Source organism: Vanacampus margaritifer, chromosome 10, assembly GCF_051991255.1.
Source record: "Vanacampus margaritifer isolate UIUO_Vmar chromosome 10, RoL_Vmar_1.0, whole genome shotgun sequence".
Lineage (NCBI taxonomy): Eukaryota > Metazoa > Chordata > Actinopteri > Syngnathiformes > Syngnathidae > Vanacampus > Vanacampus margaritifer.
Genome location: NC_135441.1, coordinates 1,759,864 through 1,781,947, shown reverse-complemented (window position 1 = coordinate 1,781,947; position 22,084 = coordinate 1,759,864). Strand labels below are relative to the sequence as shown.

At 38.6% G+C, this 22,084-nt stretch overlaps 1 protein-coding gene across 2 annotated transcripts in view; it reads left to right on the top strand.

Annotated features, from left to right (window-relative positions):
- The window catches only part of trappc11 (trafficking protein particle complex subunit 11), a 171,654-nt gene that overhangs the window by 103,108 nt on the left and 46,462 nt on the right, over positions 1 to 22,084 (top strand). For both annotated transcript variants that reach the window (XM_077578862.1, XM_077578861.1), the window contains exons 18-24: positions 973 to 1,098; positions 7,489 to 7,670; positions 7,787 to 7,935; positions 12,837 to 12,958; positions 13,140 to 13,259; positions 13,333 to 13,398; positions 21,892 to 22,045. In XM_077578862.1, coding sequence (XP_077434988.1) covers positions 973 to 1,098; positions 7,489 to 7,670; positions 7,787 to 7,935; positions 12,837 to 12,958; positions 13,140 to 13,259; positions 13,333 to 13,398; positions 21,892 to 22,045 — 919 coding nt within the window. The remainder of the gene's footprint in view (positions 1 to 972; positions 1,099 to 7,488; positions 7,671 to 7,786; positions 7,936 to 12,836; positions 12,959 to 13,139; positions 13,260 to 13,332; positions 13,399 to 21,891; positions 22,046 to 22,084) is intronic.

The following is a 22,084-nucleotide window of genomic DNA, read 5'->3' as shown; positions in this document are numbered from 1 at the left end:
AAACACACTGTAAAAAAAACGCAAAACAGCCAGGCCGCGAAAGATGAACCTGTGAGAAACTAGGGAACACTGTATTATTAGCAAGCTTCAAGAAAGCCTGGGCTTCCAGGACCCCCAGGCAATGCCATGGTGCCTAGAAGCAGTGGTTAATATGGCTATAGAAGATTGACATATTGTTTTGAAAATACGATCCATCCATCCTTTTTTCCATGCAAAACACTGGGAACTATGCATGGTGATTTCTTCACAGTGTTCTAATTTGCTGAAATCCTGTTTTTGTGGGTTTTATGAGCTGGAAGCCCAAATAATGTAAAGATAAACAAATAAATACTTGAAATCACTTTAAATTGAATCTCTAATCTATGGAAGTTTGACTTTTTGAATGTAACAGGTGGTGAGTCCATGGCAAGGGGGACCCACATTGTTCTTTCGAGCATTTGAGCCTGGCTGGGCCCCATGGGTGCAGGCTCGGGCCAACGGATCATTGCCTTAGAACCCCACCTCCTGGCCTGGCTTTAGATGGAGGCGACCTGCGTTTTGGCAAGGGAAAACTAAATCCACTGTTTTTATTCTCTGAGCCATCCTTAGTCTGATCGCTCATCTAGGACCAGTTTGTCATGGTTGACCCTGCATAAAGTCCCAAGTAATTTAGCTCCTAGGGTCATTGTGACACACAAACCCCTTCACTATGATCAGGTGATGGCTCATAGAGGCCAAAATATCACTGTGTGGAATTCCCAAACCCAGCTCGAGGGAGTCAATTTAATTTGTAAAGTTTGTACTTGGAAAAATGCAGTAAATATGTAAAATGTTCTTAGGCATTATTCTATTAATTTACCCCCCCCCCCCCCCCCCAAAAAAAAGGATTTCATTTACAAAAATGTTTCTTCAACAACTTTACATAATATGAGGGTAAAATACCCCTGTATGATGTAATGGGATAAAACGTTTTCTTTATTTCTCTCTTTGTAGGAATACAATCAATGGTGTGTTCTGGATACATCAAGTCAAGAGTACAAAACCCTTCAGCCTGGGAAAATGAAAAGCTACAACTTCAGCTTTGTGGCAAAAACCAAAGATGTTGGCAAAAAAATTGAAGTGAGAATTTTGTTTTGTTTTGGCATGGTGTTAGCAGAGTTTTTATACTTTTTGGATTGTCCTCCATTAACCTCAGCAATGCAATGTGTTGTCTTAATTTGTAAATAGGCCTGTCACGATATATATATATTTTTTAGACGATATTATAGAGCAAAAATAACTTAAGTATATCATTTTTAAATGCAACTGTTAAAGGTAAAGAATTTTACATAAAAAATAAATAAATAGAAAAATTAATTTAGAGTCAACAAGATCATTATTTCAGTACAGTATAGGGTTATCACAATACTAAAATTTCAATCTCAATATCGATACCCAGCAAAATACTCCATACTCAATACCATTTTTGATAACGTGGACATGAAAAAAGACAAATACTTTAAAAATGCAAAGAAAAATATTTTTATTAACATAACCGCAAATAAATAATCAAATAAAATGATTAGTAATTAAAAATGGGAATTTTTATTTATTTTAATTTTTTACATAGTGCAAATAAATTATATTTAATGCAAATTAAAGAACACCTCACACAAAAATTGCCACACGCAACATTTTTGATTGTCTGAGGTAAAAACACACATAGGAAACATCAGTAGGGATGCACCAAAATGAATTTTTTTGACCGAAACCGAAAACCAAAAATGAGAAATGCTTGGCCGAAAACCGAAACGGCAAAAAAAAATTTATGCCTATGTTTTTGTTATCATTGCATTTATTATAATTAGTTAAAATCAACCTATTTATCACTGGTGTTTTATAAAAGCACAATATAAATCGAAATGTGTCCAGACCACAGACATGTTGGCGAATGGTACATTAAACACCAAACGGGATGAGCAACTGAGCATTTTAATGTACAATAGTTTACACCGGCGGGCACGGATGCCTGCGGTGCAGATGGCACATTTGTAGGCTATTTGGAGCGGAACACTGTGGGGCGAACTTGAAATTGGCACATTTACATATTCACCACCGTTTAGAAATAAATAAATACATTTCTTTGCAATCAGCTTTGGGAACGGACTGCAAAGTCACTCACGGCGTTAGTGTAAGTGTTTGCTTCTTTAAAACTGTTGATAGCAATAATGCTAACATTAGCTTAAGTATTTAGCATGGCCACCAGAATGCAAGTGAAAAAGTGGAAGCGCTTGAGGGGCTCTCATCAAATAAAAAAAGGAAGGCGCTGCAGGAGAAAGAGTGTCTCACCTGTAGTGCAGTACTCGGCAGCGCTCTTTTTCGACATAGTTTACCAAGCAACGCCCCTCTCCTTCTCTGGTGTGCACAATGAAGTTGGCGGTACTCACAAACGCCACGGGCAGTGAAGCGGACACCCACCCCCATGTTTGGTGTTTTATTCAAACAGACGCTTCCTTTTATTTTTGCCTGCGTCACCACAACATCCTCTGTCGGCCATATTCTTTCTGTTCTAATTTTATTTCGGCCGAATGCCGAAAATGCATATTTTTGCAATTTTCGGCCGAAGATTTTGGCTAAAATTGAAAAGTGTAAATATCCATTAAGGCATACAAGGATTTAGAAAGTGCACTTTATTCTATGAATGACTTAAGATGCCGACTCACTGGTCTTGCTGTTGAAAGATTTTTTTTTGCAATAAAGACAATCGTGTCAATATGCTCCTCTCTGAGTCTTGCCGTTCCAAATGAGCCCCGATGAATACACACTTTGAGGGCACAACTTGAAGCAACAATACATAGGACAAGTACACATACTGAGCATAAAGCTAACCCTGAGTCTGCTGCTAATGGCTAATAACAAAACAACATTAACTGAGCATAAAGATAACCGTGAGCCAGCGGATAATGGCTAATAAAACAAAATTCGCTGAGCATAAAGCTAACCGCGGTAGCCGACTAATGGATCATAACAAAACAACATTCACCGAGCATAAAGCTAACCACGGTAGCTGGCTAATGGATAATAACAAAACAACAAGGCATCTTGTTTGTTCTTGTCCACAATGACTGGCTGGTTTGGCCCTCCTGCCGCCGCACTGGCCATACTTAGCAGCTGTAAAACGTAACTGAACAAGCAAAGTCGCGGTCTGGGCTCCTGGCTGCCAGAGACTGTCCACTGCTTGTAGAGCGGCTGACGCTGCGGCAACGATACCATTATCAATACCATGTTTAAGTAGTATTGTATCCGGATATGTGTTAGTATCGATACTTTTGAAAGTATCAATACTTTTGACAACCCTAGTACAGTATTCATATGTTTTTTCTATTTTTGTTTGCTGCTTAGCAGCTGATTTTTGAAATGAGTAACAGGTACCTTGGCTCAAGAAAGGGTGTTCCAACTCAACTAATCAATACAAACCAAAATAAAAGCCCAAACAAATAAATCTTATATGATTATTCATAGAGTGATGTGTTTGTATAAATATACAGTATAGCGATTTCAAGCGAGTTGTAGGTTCCCTCAAAGCACTAACATTGGAGAGATATAGACTCGGTGTGCTGGTCTCGCTGTCAATTGAAATGGACATCTGGTGCAGTCGCCAATATCTTTAAATTCCTGGTGGGCGAATGTTTGGAGAACCTATGGTGGATAAAAAAAGCAATGGAATAGTACAAAAAGAGCACCATTAGAGGACAGCTGTTAGCCGATGTGCATGGTTGAACTGGCAAAGCATCAATTCTACTTGCCGATTATTAGCACTAGTATGGACTGCTGCAGTTCATTAAAGGTGCAGACGAGTACAAAGAGCCCTAACTTTTAAACTGTGGCTGCGCTTATGAGCTTGTATCTTCCTTTCAGTGAGGAGTGTTCTGGGGGAACACTCGACAGTTTCTATGAGTGGCTCCTTGCATGAGCACAACAGACACACAGAGGCTGCAGTTACACTTAATAGTCATAGATGACAGTAGCGAGTAAAAAGTGACAAACTCCAGAATGCACCTTTAATAAATTAGAAAAACAGTTGTGTGCGCTTATGAATCAATGGGACACATGCGAACCAAACTGTTTAAATGAGTTTCAAAAGCTGTTCCACCCTTCAGCCCATAAAAAAAAAACATATACTACGTCTTTGGGATACTTTTTTAAAATTTAAAATTTAAAATAGAACGTATCTAGACGTTTTTGGGAGCAAATTAGTTAATAACGTACAGTGCTGCTCAATAGTTTGTGAACATCGAGCAATTTGGACATTCCAAATGTTTCAACCTGATTTTGTTGTTCAATCTGAATCATTAAATTTTATATGAAATAACAGGTGTAGGTTTATCAATTCAATGCATTATTTTTTCTTTTTCTTTTTTTAAATCTATTGTCTAGTGAAAACGTGATTAAAAATTGTTTTTGGCCAATTCATGTAGGTGCAAAAGTAAGTGAACCCTGAGCTGCATTGCTTAAAACAAGCTGTCAAGTAGGAACAGGTAGGACAAATTGGTAGCTAAACTAACCGCTGAAATGGACCAATGAAATTAGATGTTTAGCAAAGAAATTGTGCATCACTGACTGAAACAGAGACAAAACCACGTCACTTTAGTCTTACCCAGGTGGACCCATACAGGTCAGTCATGCTGAGAGGAAGAGAAATCTCAGGGGACCTCAGGAAGTGGCAGGACATCTGTCTGTGGAAAGCTATAAAGCCATCTAAAAAAAATTGAACTTCATCATTCCTACATTCATACTACAATCCTGCCTAGAAGTTGACGACCTTCTAAAATATCAGCAAGAACCACAAGAAAAATGATAATTCAGGTAAAAAGCCAACTCAAAAATCAAGGGATTTGCAGACCTCTTGCTGCATCTGGGACACATGTGCATGCTTCAACAATCAGAAGAAAAGTCAATCGACAAGGCTTTTATGGAAGGCTTGCTAGGTAGAAGCCTCTGCTCACAAAAAAGATCAAAGCTGCCTATTTCAACTGTGCCAGCGAGTACCTGGAAAACACTGAAGCTTTTTGGAAGCCCCTTCTGTGGACAGATGAGTCCAAAATTGAACTGATTGGTCACAACTAAAACAGTCATGTTATGTGAAAAGTCAACACTACATACCAGCAAAAGAACTTTCACCCTAGAGTGAAGCATGGGGGTGAGAATGTTAAATTCTGGGCTGTCTTTTCATCCTCAGGACCTGGACAACTCCACATAATCCAGGGAATAATGAATTCAGAGGAATATTGTGAAATCCTGGAACATAACCTGAAGCCGTCCTTTGTGAAGTTACAGCCTGGTAGACGATGGATCATGCAATATGACAATAATCCAAAGCATTCCAGCAATATAACCAAGGAATGGCTGAAGAACAACAAGATTCTTGTTCAGGATGTGCCCAGTCAAAGTCCCGACTTAAATTCTGTTGAAATACTGTGGCGGGACGTGAAGCGGGCAGTTTATGCTCGACGCCCATCCAACCTCTCTCAACTGGCTGCACTTTGCAAGGAAGATTGGCAAAAATTCCCCCAAAGTAGATGTGAAAGACTGATAAGTCACTAAAGAAAGTGTTTGGATTAAGTTCTCATTGCAAGAGGAGGTGCAATGTCTGATTAAGTGAGAATTTCACATACTTTTGCACCCATAAATTCAAAGTTTTTCTTAAATCAACAACTTTTGTTCAAGACTGAATGACAAAATTATAATTATTTTTGTTCAAGTCCATTATTTTCAATGTCAGCATTGCAGATTTGGGTATGACTAAACATTTCATAAGGTTATTTTAATATTTTATACAAAAAGTATGACCATGCCTGCAGGGTTAACAAACTTTTGAGCAGCCACAGTATGTGAGCAAACACAATGTAAATGAGCATTTATTGAGGCTGAGAAAACGCTATTGCCCATCTCCATTTTCTCTCATCGAGCGATAAGTCGATGTAGTAATTATCGTGACAGGCCTATTTGTAAACTTAATTGCCAGCTCCATTGCAGACAAACAAATTCAGATGTTCAAACTAATGGAAGAAATGGTTGTCAAGCACCACTCTTTGACCGCCAGCATTTACTGTATATGTGGCTTCCATAGTGTTGTGTTTATTAATGTGTTTTTCACAGATGTTTCGTTACCAACTATGACTTCAGGGAAAGTTGCACCACAAGGCAAACCCTTCTCTGAAATCATATCCCAACAGCATTGAAAAAAGTGCATCGCTATGCTTAGTTTAAGGCTAAGTTGTCAGCCAAAAAGACAAGATACAAGCCTGCCCACCCTTTGATCGTTATCTGCAATGTCAACTCTAACAAGTGTGATCACACTTGTGAGGAACCAGCTGACATACCTGGTGTGCAGCCTGGTATGCTTACCTGGTTTCATGCCGGTCCTTGTGGACAGAGATACTAAGATGAGCGGCAAAACCAAAGAATAACAAACAAAGAACCTCCGAAATCCAGGGCACATCACAGTGAAGAAAAATATCTGATCTCAGGATGTCAAACTTCGACCTTACTACTTATTACTTTTTTACATTGGTGCCCAACTTTTCCTGTAAAAGTGTACCGGGGCCCATTCAGAAATTATGATTTATGTTGACTTATTATTATTTGTAATAGCTTAATTAATAACTAAATTAAGTCTAGTTAAGCGCCTCTCGCTGTTCAACATTCAACAAGGAAACGGTGAGTAATTCTAATTAATTGCAGCGTCCATTTGTCTATGGGTGTATTTAGACCAGAAAAGTCCTTAAATCCGCTTGTTTGGTCCGGACCAAAAGCGGACTTTTTTTTTTTTTCATCTGTTGCGGTTTTGTGTGCTTTTTGAAAATAGACTATTTGCGTAATCACGTTGACCCGTGTGGTGATCTGTGCTCCCATTGGACAAAAATGACGAGGGCTGAACGCATAACAAAACCCGGAAATAGAAGAAAACATGAAATTCCGATGTAATGCATTTTTTCCCTGCATATTTTTGGCGTAATCAGATGCAAGATATTTGCGAGCTTCAAGAGCAGCTCATTCAACGGAGGTTCTGTGATGCTATTTCTAATTTTGGAACAGCCTCGTAGATTGCGTGCAGTAACCGGAAGGAGCTGTTGCACTCCTCGTGCCTCGCCACACAACATGCTGACAGCAGCGTGGCTAAACAGAAATACGGAGGATTATGACTTAATTAATTTAACACAATACTACTGGGCAATATTACAGATTTTTGTTGGAAAGTTGGGAGGAGGGGAAATATTCGGTTTTAAAAATACCCTGCTACATGTGTACAAAGCCTCAATTGAAAGCTGCCTGCGGGCGTCGCGGGCGGCCCACTCCTTGGGCCGCGGCCCAATGGTTAAGAATCACTGCTCTACTTAATGGAAATTGAACTATCGCAGGTGGGTGTGGAACATAACACCCGCGTAAAGTGAGGAATTACTGTATTTTAAACAAACTTATTATGTTAAATATTTTTGTAAATGTACTTTGTTTACTTCTGTCTGTCAGATGACAGGTATAGAGGTTATGCTTGGCAGTGGCAGTGGTCGCTGTGTGTTTCTGAGATGGAGAGGGGCAGGTGGAGACGCAGCTACAACCCATGAGTTCCTGCAGTCTAACAACTCACCACTTTGGCTTGACACAGAGGAAGACTTGTCTTGGGATTACATGACCATCCTACAAAATACCATGTGAGACTGATAAGTTTGATTTCCCTCCTTAATAACGTCTTCAGTTCACACTATGCCATATACGTATTCTAAATATATGTTGTGATTTGTTTCAATTGCTGTAATGTATTGTCCAGGATAATGTCTAGGGTTCCAAAGATCTATGTAGAGCTGAGTCATCAGCCTCCTGCTCTCAGCAATGAAATGTACTGTATTCACTGTACTGTCCAATCACTGGAAGAGGGTGTAGCCAAAGATGTGAAACTGACTGCAGGACTCAAACCAGGTAATCTTATCCATAATACATTGCGTTGTTAATCCATTTTAGGCTCGGTCACACTGCAAGCAAATGTGACCCAAATTAAATGGCTCAATTCCGATTTTTTTTTTTTTTCAAATCCAACCTGGGTCACTTTCCTTTGTGGTCCTAGATAAATATGTATCTGATTTTTTGACATGTGACCTCCAACTTAACGGCCAGGTTACATGTATCCAACCTATACTATATGTAACCGGCTTTGGCAAAAGGGCCCTCGTGTGTCAAAAAAATCTAAATTGAGATATTTATATATTCAACTTTTACACTTAATTCCCTTTAAAATAATAAGTTTTGGTCCTTGCATCTTTCAAATGTCTATAGCAACCAGTACCTTATTGAAAATATATTGACCCCAAATTTTCAGGAACTGTCAAAAGATCACTGGGAAGTCAATTCCAATAGCAAGTAAGGAAATCCGAGATATGAACCCTTTAAATTGGATGTATCTTGGTATTTTAAGCCCTTCCACAGCACAGTTAACTATAGGCATGTAATGATTAAATCTTACCTTTGACACACCATGGCGTTCTAATTTTTTATGAAATATTAGGTATTTTGCTGGCTATTTTTCTAACGTGGAAGTAAAATGCCCGGTTCAGTAAAAACCCGACTCTCCCTGTTTGGTCGCCGCGCCCCTCTTGTCCTAAGCCGGTACCGCTCTCACAAAACTCTGGAGAGCTCTTCTGAGTGGCCACATAAGACTGACCGACCCTTGCAGTACAACCGCGTCTTCTCTAAATGTGGAAATTGGATGTTCAATTCTTCAATAAACATTTGAAACAAAACAAGTCCTTTGCCACAAGAGAAATCATTGAGTAGGAGGAGGGGAGGGAAAATGAAAAAAAATACTGAGTGGGACGTGAACCAGGGTCCTTCTGTTCTCAGGGTGAGCGCGCAAACCAATAAACCATTTGTTCAGTTAGGTTCAATGACAGAACTTTTTGTCGTTCACACAAGTGTCAGGCACCACGAAACATTTCTGGGAAGTTAAGACAGCCAGTTGTCGTTGCACTTTGCCATTGCAAATGTGAAGGATAATTGATTGGTTTTTAATTCATTTGGACAGAATGTGTATTGATGAAGTCTACTTTTATCACTATCCTGCAAGCGTGGAGGTCTCAGAAAAAGTGGGCGTGTGTTTAGTCTGCAGAGGCGGTGCGGGGGTGGGTCTGCACCTGATGACGTCATAGAGTGAGCATTCGCTCGTTTTCTCAGGTTGGGAGGAGCTGGTGCTTGGAGAGCAGAATGGCCTAGAATTTCTCATAGATGGGTGAATGGAGGAAAACACCACTTTGGTGATGTTTTGGCTGAGGAATTAGCATTTTAACATGGCTAAAAGCTCCCAAAAGCAGATTTTTCACGTTACTGTCCTACTAAAAGTTAAGGAAGTTTGACCTCTCAACAGATTAACCCATTAAGGCAGGAAGCGCATTACCGCGTTTCTACCACCAGAGCCGGAGCTCTCTAGCGCGCTTCTACCTTGAAAGCCGTAAGAGCGGATACATAATTTTGTTTTGACCAATTTTTTTGTCTCTTAGTCGATGAAATGCATCAGAATATACACAAGAGGGAGTCTCATGTCTTGGAATTTTATTCGAGCCTTCATGGCTGATGCAGATTCGCGGGTGTTATGGAATAAATAACACGATTGATAATGGTGCGGGAGGACTTTGAATCAGAGTAACCAGTCAACAGTGACATATTGTTAAGAAATATGCTTGTAGACACTGACTACGTTTACATGCAGGCAATAACCGTTTTAAAACCCGAATATTGGCAATATTCGGATTTTGAAAGGTCATGTAAACATGCGAATAACCCGAATAAAACCCAGGCATCTTATTCAGGTTTTTAAAAACCCCATTAAGATGCCTGGGTTACGGCTTTCATAACCAGAATACTGGTTCAAATAAACGCATTCGGAATACCACGAATTAACAAGGCGTTGATTTTCATTGTGTGCATGCTCACAACCTCTTCGTCTCTTTTTCTTCTTCTTTTCTTATTTGTTGTTCCAAGGAATCTTGGTCTTTGTAGTAACGACTTGTATGCGCATCGCCGTTGTCTCACTTTACACGAGCCTTGCTTGAATACATTGATTTCTCCGCTGCGTTTTCACGTTATATTATGTCTCTATGGTAAAAATGCCACAGTTGGTGACAGGTTAACTATTCAAATGAGACAGACACAACACCACTCGTAATGCTTAAACAATGTTTATCTCCAGCTTGCAGTGTTCAACAATACACGTCCGTGTAGGAACATTAGATGACACACACATATTTCTGCTTTCTCCAAACGAGTAAGTCCGTGCTTCTGGCATGTACGGACAAGAACCACACTTCTGGAGCGAGTAGGATATTGACTACTTAATTTAGCGTGGTGAGTGACATGAATATAATGCATTTTATTGACCATTTAAAGTTAGAAGCGGAAATTACATCTATTTCTGCCATGATGTCGTCCGTGCTTTGCCTCCTTTACATCGGGTTATTCCATGTATACTGGGTTAACTGAAAATTTTGACAGCCTTGTAATGGAATGGACGACGAATAATCACCACTCAACTCCTCGAGGTTATTACAACTGCGTGCCAGTGTTGAAGGTAAATATATACCCGCAGATGAGACACAGTTGTTTGTGGATTTTAAAAATTATATATTTTGGAAGTTTATAATAATAAACTTAGTTTTGTGTGAACGCTACAGGTATTTTTGGAATTATGTTACACTATGTATATTATCTGCTTCAGGAGCTATCAATTATTTAGTAAGCATTGACAATATTGTTGAATTTGCAGGAAAACCTCTGGTTTTCGGGGGTGATTCTAAAGTCACGCATATGTTTTAGAGCAGGGGTGGGCAAACTCGTTCCTCAAGGGCTGGAGTCATGCAAGTTTTGGATGTTTCCCTGTCCCAACACAAGCTGATTCCAATCAACAAGATCGTTATCAGGCTTATGTAGAGCTTGCTGATGAGCTGATCGTATAGCAGCTGTGTTGGAGAAGTGAAACATCCAAAACATGCAGGACTGCGGCCCTCGAGGACCAAGTTTGCCTACCCTTGTTTTAGAGGCATGTTTAGGCGGGTGCTTTAGGCCTTAATGGGTTAAATCAGCCTTAACTTTGAAGATCACATTAAGCTTACAATTAATCTTCTGAGTCATTAGCCAACGTTTGGTGATTTTATTGTTGCGCCCTGTGGTATTTTTTGTTTTTTGTTTAAATGAGGTCATATTACTGCAGTGGGAAATTTAATTTAATAATTTTGTGTGAATTAATTTTTTTTGCCATTTGTTATGGTTAGTGACAAGTTTATTGATAACTTTTCATGTTGGATGTTAAATGCTTTTGGTCACATTAAGAAAATGAAAATCTTATAATGGTCCAACACAGTCCCCCTACCCCACCGTAATACATAAGGAACCCCACGCTACTGTATTTACCAGTCACTCCATATATGCGGCATGCATTTTGAGGCAGGGGGAATAGCCTTAGGAAGACCATTGCGTTAATTTTTCATCTTCAAGTTTTATATTTCAGAGCTCATATTTGATTGTTATTGAACCCCACTTAAGAGCATAAAGTGAAAATTTGGGGTGTTATTTGTGACTCAGGTAAAATGTCAATTTAACACGTTGATAAAGTAGTGTGTACTAGGGCCCGAGCGATTAATCGAGCACCGATTATAATCGGCCAATTATCGCCCTTCAAACACCAATTTGGCCAAATAGCCAATTATTTTTCCCTTATAACGTTATCGAAGAAAAACGTAGCTTCTGACGCTGTGAAAGTACCCTGAATGCACCATTTTGTATGCGTAGCATTAGCAACTAACAAGTGCGTAGCGTATGTTATTCTGGTTATTCTGTTGTCCCTAAGCATCATTTAAGCTGTTTAATGACACCCCAGTTGCAGTTAACTGTAAAACTAAACACACAACGATAAGAATTACATCCAACGTATATTCAAATACAAAACATGCTTAATTTTTAAAACATCGCTAGCCTAACGCTAATGCTAAAATGAAGGGAGGATCATCTTAGGGAGTGTTTCTTTCTTCAAATAATTAATATCCACAAACAAATGTTGTGGGAAGGCACAAATTCTTCCCAATGTGTGAAAACTGAGTTAATAGAATTCAATCTCAACTTTCTTCTGTACTAACTTTAAGTGTGTACAACATGGATGAACGGCACCACACTGCCCCCAAGAAGCCAAAAATATATATTTTATGCATTAAATATATATTTTTAAATGATCGGCAGATTAATCGGTAATCAGTATTTTTTTCTGCCAAAAATCAGTATCGGCCTCAAAAGTGTCGGTCGGGTCCTAGTGTGTACGGCGTCGCATGAAATTGATGACATTGACAAGCGATTAAAATACATTATTTACAATACATTATTATATTAGCCTATATTACATACAAGGCATTGCCTAATTTCACAACTTTTAACTACACTCATCCCGACTCGCTGTCAGTGACACCAGGTTCAACTGTTATTAACAGCAATTCTAAGTCTAAAGATATTTTTAGTTCATATAGTAAATATTTGATTGCAAAGGAAAATGCAGACACTGCTATTTTTGATTAGCCCAATATTTATTTTTCTTGCTTTTTGGTAAATACAAAAATAGATATATTTTTCTGTATGTTTTGATATAGAATGTAATGTGCAGTGTTCCCAATGCAATTCGATTTATATATTTTTTATATATTTATATATTTCATATGACCTTAATAGGATTTTAAGCATTGCTCTCATATTTAAACACCCAATATTTTTTTTCACACAACCTTCCATCCAAATGTTACGATTGATTGAATGTGTTCTGGTTAATTTTATATTTATTTTATTTTTTTTAGGCCAAGATGCCAATTTAAGTCAGACTACACATGTGACACTTGATAACTCCAAGGCTTGTGATGATACAACACCTTCTCTGCTCCCTGACATACTTCTGGGAAATCTGAAACCACGCGAAAAGGTTAACATACTTTCACTTGGGTTTTGGAAGTAAACTCTGCTGCTGCATCTTATTATATGATATATAGTATATCTCATGATCCAAATAGCTGATATGTGTGAATATGGAGTTAAACAATCATACAGATCTGTCAGATTTTAAGTTTCCTTAAGGCATAAATAAGGGTTACCTTTGTTTGTAGCTCGACAGATGTGTATATGTGACGTCTTCGACAACTGGGCAAAGGATGTTCCTGTTCCACATAGCTTACAGCATTGATGTAACTGTGGATGGACAACAGATAGTGTGCAAATGTCAGAAGGTAACAGAAAAATATTTTTTTTAATGCACCACCTATTTTCTTTCTTCTTATCCTTTATTGTTATATGTTTCAGGATGAAACAATTACCATAGAGACATTGGTCCCATTTGAAGTATCTGCCAACTTTCTGTCCACCAAGGTATGTACTTTATTTAAATGCAGTGGAATCTCTTCATGAAAGTATCCGTTCATGAACAATTTATTTATAAACAAAATTTTCAAGGAACTATTGAACTTTGTGATTTATTATTAGTGCTGTCAGGCGATTAAAAAAAATCTAATTAATTACATGGTTTGTAATTAATTCTAAATCTAATAAATCTATTTTAATCTCATATCTGCTAAAGGTCCCCAAATAAATAATCTGAATTCCAGGACATTACAGAAAATTCTTTTTTATACAAGGTACAAATCATTGCGTTTTTGTTAATACTCCCATCTTTGTTCTCATTAGAAATAAACTTGCCGTTCAAAGGGTCCAAGTAAGATCACTCTCCTGTGTCGCACTCGTGTCCATGTCTGTTGTCTCCCTGCTTTTGACTAGTGGCACAGGTAGGAAGTGACGTGCCACTGCAGCCTATGGGTCAAATTTCAAATGCTTGCGCAGATTTCACTTCACATTCATGGAACCTGACTAAATGAATCCACAGGCATCATTAGGCAAGTGGCCAAAAGGGCAGCCAACTGCTCTATTAGAAAAGCCAAATAGTAGAGCTGATCACACGTTTGGATGTTAATACAAAACTAACTAAGACACTTCTAGTTAGAGACAGTTATTGCCTCATTAGCAAATAAATGGTGAGAAAAGCCAAATGGCTTGGCTGTGGGGCTTCTAGCGTTAAAGGTGTCCTAATGAGCTTTGCTGTGACAACAACAACCATTCTCTGGATGCCCTAATACTGTATCGAAATAAAAAAAAAAAGGTGAAATTCTGCCTTATTGTACAAATACAGGCTCCACAAGATGATCTGCTGTGAGCCTGATTCCAAGCGCTTTACAAAATGAGTTGCGCGTGGCCAAGGCTCTACTGCTCCACCTGCTTAGGTCTATACACTGTTCCGCGAGCCGGTGCTGTTCTGCCTCGCTGCCGATTGGCTTCCACGAGCCAGCGAGCAGAAACCAGCTATTCTCTGCTCTCTCACGAAGGTCCGCTGCCGCCCGCAGTGCCGACCAGTTCCCGCAAGTATTATAATGAAGGTGGGGGGAGGGGTTTAAAATTGTGAGGGTGGAGTTTGCGCTGAGCTAGTGACGTATAAAACCGAAAAAGGTGGGGTTAATGACGTATAAAACCGATCTGCTGAAAAATATGGCCACTTCAACAGGTCTTGAGATGTTACCATATTGTCTGTGGTGACTGGCATTTCTGAACTCTTCAAGCCTGCCACCTCAATGCAGAACAAGGAAAACGCTGGATTCATCTTCGTTTGTCCCATCGTTTGCAACAAAATTTATTTCTTCGAGAGAGTCTCAGGCGATGCATCAGCTGTTCAGAGCAAAATGTTCCTGTGCTGCCCACATCCAGGATTGCATAGTTTTGGACTACATGGTCACCTTTGGTGCGTATGGCGAGTCAAGATGGCGACCACAGAGTCAAATTCAAGTGATTTCGAATCTGAAGAGATATTGTACGTTTTGCTACTTCGTCGATAAAGAAGACGATTGAGCGCTGCTTTTCATGAATTTCCTCCAGGAGAGCCTCTGAAATGAGGATGATGATTTGGCGTGCACATAAATATTAACTTACACGCAAAACACAGCTTAAATAGACATCAGTCAGCCTTTGTTCGTAACTCGGATGTTCGTAACTAGAGTACCTGTGTGTGTATATATATATGTATATATATATATATATATATATATATATATATATATATATATATATATATATATATATATATATATATATATATATATATATGGGGCAGCACGGTGGCTGACTGGTTAGCACGTCCGCCTCCCAGTGCAGAGGACGTGAGATCGAGTCCGGGCTTCGGCCTTCCTGGGTGGAGTTTGCATGTTCTCCCCGTGCTTGCGTGGGTTTTCACCGGGTACTCCGGTTTCCTCCCACATTCCAAAAACATGCATGGCAGGTTAATTGAACACTCCAAATTGTCCCTAGGTGTGAATGTGAGTGTGGTTGTTCGTCTCTGTGTGCCCTGCGATTGGCTGGCAACCAGTTCAGGGTGTACCCCGCCTACTGCCCGAAGCCAGCTGGGATAGGCTCCAGCACCCCCGCGACCCTTGTGAGGAAAAAGCGGCCAAGAAAATGGATGGATGGATGGATATATATATATATATATATATATATATATATATATATATATATATATATATATATATATATATATATATACACACATTTTTGAAATTCTTATATGCCCTAGATAGGTGTTCCATTTGAGCACTCGCGGTGAGCTTCATGTGCCTGTAGTGAAATTATGACATCAATATTTCATCCATGGTGGAAATGTAAAATGTTTGTAGTCTGTACAGTATATAAATTGGGCATATTTGACATGATGCTGGCTGGTTTTCGGCCTTCTGGTTGTCTTCTGGTAAACCTGGAAATAGATTTTTTTTTGTCTATATGTGAAAGCTTATGTGCATTTGATGGGCTATACCAGGGGTGGGCAAGTTCGGTTCTCGAGAGCCACTATCCAGCCTGTTTTCCATGTTTCTCTCCACTAACACACCTAATTCATAGTCAGGATCGTTATCAGTCTTCTGCAATGCTTGCTGATGAGCTTATCATTAGATTCAGCTGTGCTGAAGGAGGGAGACATGGAATACAGGCTGGATTGTGGCTCTCGATGACCGAACTTGGCCACCCCTGGGCTATACTTTAAAAGGTCGCCACATCATGCAACATAAATTCATATTTTGAATCTTGGAAAAAACTGTGGCCTATACTTCCTCCTTGTGAAATGTTACGTCAGAACTCTTTTAATGAATAAATGCTTTAACATGATAATAGTCATTTCATTATTATTATAATTATTAGTATCATTATTATTATTATTACTATTATTATGATTATTATCATTATTATTTTTATTATTATTATTATCATTATTATTATTATCATCATAATCGGAACATGGGAGTATTATATGTTGGCTATAAAAAATTAAAGCAAGTCAGGTAATTTACAGAATACTGTACATGCATGTCATGGCGCATGGTCAGAATTAAGCATGTTCGATACTACATTTTTTGCGACCAATACATACCTCTTGAGTAGTCACCGATACCGTTAAAAGTTAGTTTCAGTCCGATTTAAAAACTAGTCATTTCTATATTTATTTTCAATGTAATTAATTACTATATATTTTGGAAATCCCAAAAAGCAGGTCAAGCCCTGCTATGTATCTCTTCCTAGTTGGGCAGCATGAACCCCCCCCCCCCCCCCCCTCAATGTACCCTACTGTTCCCAACAAATACCACCACATTAAATTACAGTAGAAAAATTATCAGCCAGACATGCTATTGGACCATTATTTACACAATATTGTTTATTTTTGTGTTGCACTTTGTGTTGCTTACTCTGTCGTCTCCATCAGACACATGCACTTTAGGGCTCTGCAGTATAAATTTGAGTTAAGGCACATTTGGCACGTCAGCTCCACTCCTTTTCTTTAATATTCCTTTGATTTTACGTTGGACTTTTTTGGGCTGTGTGTTGGGCAGCGAGTGCAGGCGAGCGAGGGGAGACAGGTTGAGTGAGTGAGTGAGTGAGTGAGTGAGTGAGTGAGTGAGTGAGTGAGTGAGTGAGTGAGTGAGTGAGTGAGTGAGTGAGTGAGTGAGTGAGTGAGTGAGTGAGTGAGTGAGTGAGTGAGTGAGTGAGTGAGTGAGTGAGAGAGAGAGAGAGAGCGAGAGAGAGAGAGTGTGTGAGTGAGTGAGTGAGAGAGAGACTTGCTCCAACAATGCGTACGATCCATCCATTCTACACTAAAGTGGCCAAAAGGTCCATAATACAGCCCGGCCAAGCGGGATAATCCAAACCACTCCAAGTTAGTCACTGTGGGTTAGGCTATATCTATCAAAAGCACTTTAATGTCTGCTTTTGAAACAAACTTGCAGCACATAATAAACAGCGACCCATAGCAGCCAACCGGGGAATTTCCCACCGATCCCGCCTTGCCAGTCCGCGCCTGGTGGCAGGCATATCAAATAACTGCTTAATTAGATGGCAAAAGGTAAAACCTACCTATATGTGTTTGTCTGTTGTCATTCATACAACAGACATGCAAATATATCAGCTTTGTGTTCAACTGTACAAGACCAGATTTCACATGAAGTACATTTGTAACTAAATTGAATTAAGATAATTATTTCAGTATGCAAACTTTTATTTTTGTTTGCTTGTTTACTGTGACGTTTTTCTTATGCAGAATAAGTGCCTTGGCTCCACAGGTTGGAAAACACTGGCTCCTGATCTTAGAAGTACTCTAAGATTACAAATGAAACGGACAAGATGTGCTTTAATTGCAGACTTTCACCTTTATTTTGAGGGGATTTTGGGTCAACATTTGCCTCTCAAGCCTCGATACCCTAATCTGACGTCGCAAGTCGGAGAGTCCATCGGAATGCGCATCCAGGACTACGGGGCGGACGTCGACTAGCTGCTTGCTATATGCTAGCATTGAATATCCTTGGGTTAAAGTAAGCTCCCATTTAAAAAAAACAAAAAAAACACCACAGTCATGAACATAGCTATTTCCAGCCAGTTGTAATTCCGAGGTCCGTTTTATGTATCAGAAAGCTTGCTTTGGATGAATAAAGGCTCGGCAGCGATGCCTTAGGAAGCTAACGCCAGTAGTCATCATGTAGCCTCCGTGACTGAAGGATATGACGCATATGCCATGATGTGTGCTGTAACCGTCTTGATGCACTTTCCGACGGACTTTCTGACTTCCGAATTGGTGCATGAGAGACAAATGTTGACCGTACCGTAAATACACACCCTCAAAATAAAAGTGGAAGTCTGCAATTAAAGGACATCTTGTCTGTTTCATTTGAAATCCAATGTGGTGATGTTTAGAACGTGCATGAAGAGATGACTAAAGGTTCGAAATTTAGAGCATGAGCTGAGCTCATTCACACACCTAGAGAGAGTAATAATGCATGAGATAATCATTACTCTATCCGTATTAGATCTTATTTCATAATTTAATTTTATAGTAATATAATTGTAATTTGAAATAAAGGTTTGCAAACGGAAATAATTATCTTAACTCTGTTTATTCATAAATGTACTTAGTGTGAAATCTGGGCTTGTATAGTTGAAAACAAAGCTGATATATTTGCAGGTAAACATGACTTAGTTTGTTGTATAAATGGCAACAGATGTGATATGTCATGTCTGCCACTAAATGCCACTGGGAGAGAATAATAATTTAAAGGATAATACAATAATAATAATATTAGTAACTAGAGCTGCGAGCAGCCCGGGCAGCGAGGGCCACTTTGGGTGTACTTATAAGTCGGGGGTACTGGCACATTCAAATTTTAATTTTTGGGAAAATGGCATAACAAACCTTTACATATGGATTTTTTTGGGTCAGGTGTGATGAGTGTGTAAAGCTCAATGAGTTTTGGTCACTGTTATTACATCCGACGTCCACCTGTGGAAGCGCAACCGCGCCCCTCCCCTCGCGTGCGTGCGTGTGTCGTAATTTAATTTAATATATATTATATATATATAATATATATATACTGTATATATATATATATATATATATATATATATATATATATATATATATATAGTCCCTGACAAAAGTCTTGTCGCTTGGGTACAAGTTGACTTTAAATGCCCTTGAAGTATATTTCTAATCAATATTTTTTTACAAGAAATGGCTAAATTCAATCCCAATAGCTTTTGAAATAATATGTTGGAGCAAAACGAAACTGCTGAAAAGCATTCTAACATTTACAGCTTCGTAAAGCTCACTGAGTCACTTTTTGCAAAGACAAAAGTCTTGTCGCCTTGTCAAACGATGCACCCAATCCTTGAGTCCAGCCTCACCTGTTGACCAATCAATTATATAATTAATAGTGAGTGTGTATAAAAAGAACCCCAGCGCACCAGACCTTCACATCAACTGCAACTTGACCACGGACACCATGCCTAAAATTCACCCTGAGACCAGCGTTGATTATCAAGAGGCTGAAGACCAGATCCACTGCTGAGGTGGCTGACACCTTCAATGTGTCTCAGCGTCAAGTACAAAGGATAAGAAAAAGATTTGAAGAGACTGGAGATGTTTTTGACAAGCCCAGGTCTGGCAGACCCCGCAAGACAACTGCTCGGGAGGACCGTTTGTTGGCTCGAAAATCCAAGGCCAGCCCCTTTTCCACTGCAGCAGGGCTCCACCAGGCCTGGTCACCTCAAGTCCCCGTGTCAACCAGAACAGTTAGTAGAATTCTGTCTCGAAATGGCTTCCATGGTCGAATCAGTGCCCAGAAACCAGCACTAAACAAAAGGCAATTAAAAAAATGTGTGGCATTTGCCAAGGCCCACAGCCTGCTAAAAGGATAGAAGCTGGAAAAGTGGCAGAAGGTGGATTTCTCTGATGAATCTTCGGTTGAATTACATCACAGCCACCGCAAATATTGCAGAAGACCTACTGGAGCCCGCATGGATCCGAGATACACCCAGAAAACAGTTAAGTTTGGTGGCGGAAAAATCATGGTCTGGGGTTACATCCAGTATGGGGGCGTGCGAGAGATTTGCAGGGTGGAAGGCAATATCAATAGCCTAAAATATCAAGACGTATTGGCTACCTCTTACATTCCCAACCATAAAAGGGGTCAAATTTTGCAGCAGGATGGCGCTCCATCGCATACTTCCATCTCTACATCAAAGTTCCTCAAGGCGAAGAAGATCAAGGTGCTCCAAGACTGGCCAGCCCAGTCGCCAGACATAAACATCATTGAGCATGTCTGGGGTAGAATGAAAGAGGAAGCATGTAAGGCCAAACCAAAGAATCTTGATGAACTCTGGGAGGCATGTAAGACTGCTTTCTTTGCTATTCCTGATTACTTCATCAATACATTGTATGAATCATTGCCGAACCACATGGATGCAGTCCTTCAAGCTCATGGAAGTCATACAAGATATTAGATATGGATCTCACAGCACCACTACGTCATTCTCTGATGTTATGTAACTTTTTTTTGTATTTGAAGTAAATTATTTGTTCCATTTTCACATTACTTTTTGTAGGCGACAAAACTTGTGTCTTGCCAAAATCTGACCTTTCTGTGTTCATTAAATGATCAAAATTTCTTCAGTGAGGCAAATTTATTTTTGTATATTAAACATCATTTAGGAGGGTTTTAGCTTTTATATGAGCCATTTCCAAAACCAATGGGTTAATTAAAAGTCAGGTTATAAGCTGGTGTTTCTACAAAATGGATAAGCGACAAGACTTTTGTCAGGGACTGTATATATATATATATATATGTATATATATATATATATATATATATATATATATATATATATATATATATATATATACATATGTATATATACATATATATATATATATATATATATATATACATATATACATATGTATGTATATATATATATATATATATATATATATATACATATATACATATATATATATACATATATATATATATATACATATATATATATATATATATATATATATATATATATATATACATATATACATATATATATATATATATATATATATACATATATACATATATATATATATATATATATATATATACATATATACATATATATATATATATATATATATATACATATATACATATATATATATATATATATATATATATACATATATACATATATATAGGAATAAAGTGGTCAAGCGTTAAGTTGCCACATCGGATTGCCCCAATAAGTAGTAAAACATTTTTTTTTAAAAACACAAAAAAAAGAAGAAGTCGATCGCGGAGCAAAGCATGTTGGACTACAACATTGTGTCATTAATCGTTTTGTCAAGTAAGACTTCAAAAGAGAATAATGGTTTGGGTTTTTTTTTGGGGGGGGGGGGGTTCAAAGGAGGCATCAGACATGAAAATTCCTCACTTTTCTGCAAAATTGCCATTTTGAAACTAAAGAAGGTCACCTACATGAATTGCGCAGATCCGATAAAATATTTTGGGGAGCAAAGAATGGGTTTGAACACAGTTAATTTTTTTTCAAGGGTTCCAGGTTTTTTCTTGTTATATACTACAATACTACAAGGATAAAACCCAAGTAAATACACCGTAAACAAGCCTTAATTCAGCGGAAAAGGCAATTATTTTGCTACCCGGCTGCCAACAACAGTCGCAAATACGTCATCAGAATATGATGCGTGGTTCATGACGCTTGCACTCTGTATGTAATTCTTCCATCTCTAAGCGTCCTTTAAATTGTTTACTTTAAATTGTGTTGGAGTTTAGTGTAAAACTAAAAACACAACGCAAAATCGCAGATGTATATTTATACTTGTATACTTACTTACTGTATATACTTCATGTGTCAAGTCCCCCAAAATACTGCTGTTATTTTGTACTACACTGTTTAATAAAATTCAATTGAATTGTTTGAAAAATATTTTGTTCTCTGCAGTTTGAGCCCCTGGAACAGGTAGCCGTGGACCTTCCCTTTCTGATGTTAACAGAGATCCGGTCATCATCTCCCTGGCCCCTGTTCTTGGCTTCATCAGCTCTGCAGAATATCAGAGCAACAAACACACAACACCATAAATCCCAGTTACAAGATGGTACGTTATTTTAATTACTGTATTAGATATGTGCTCTAA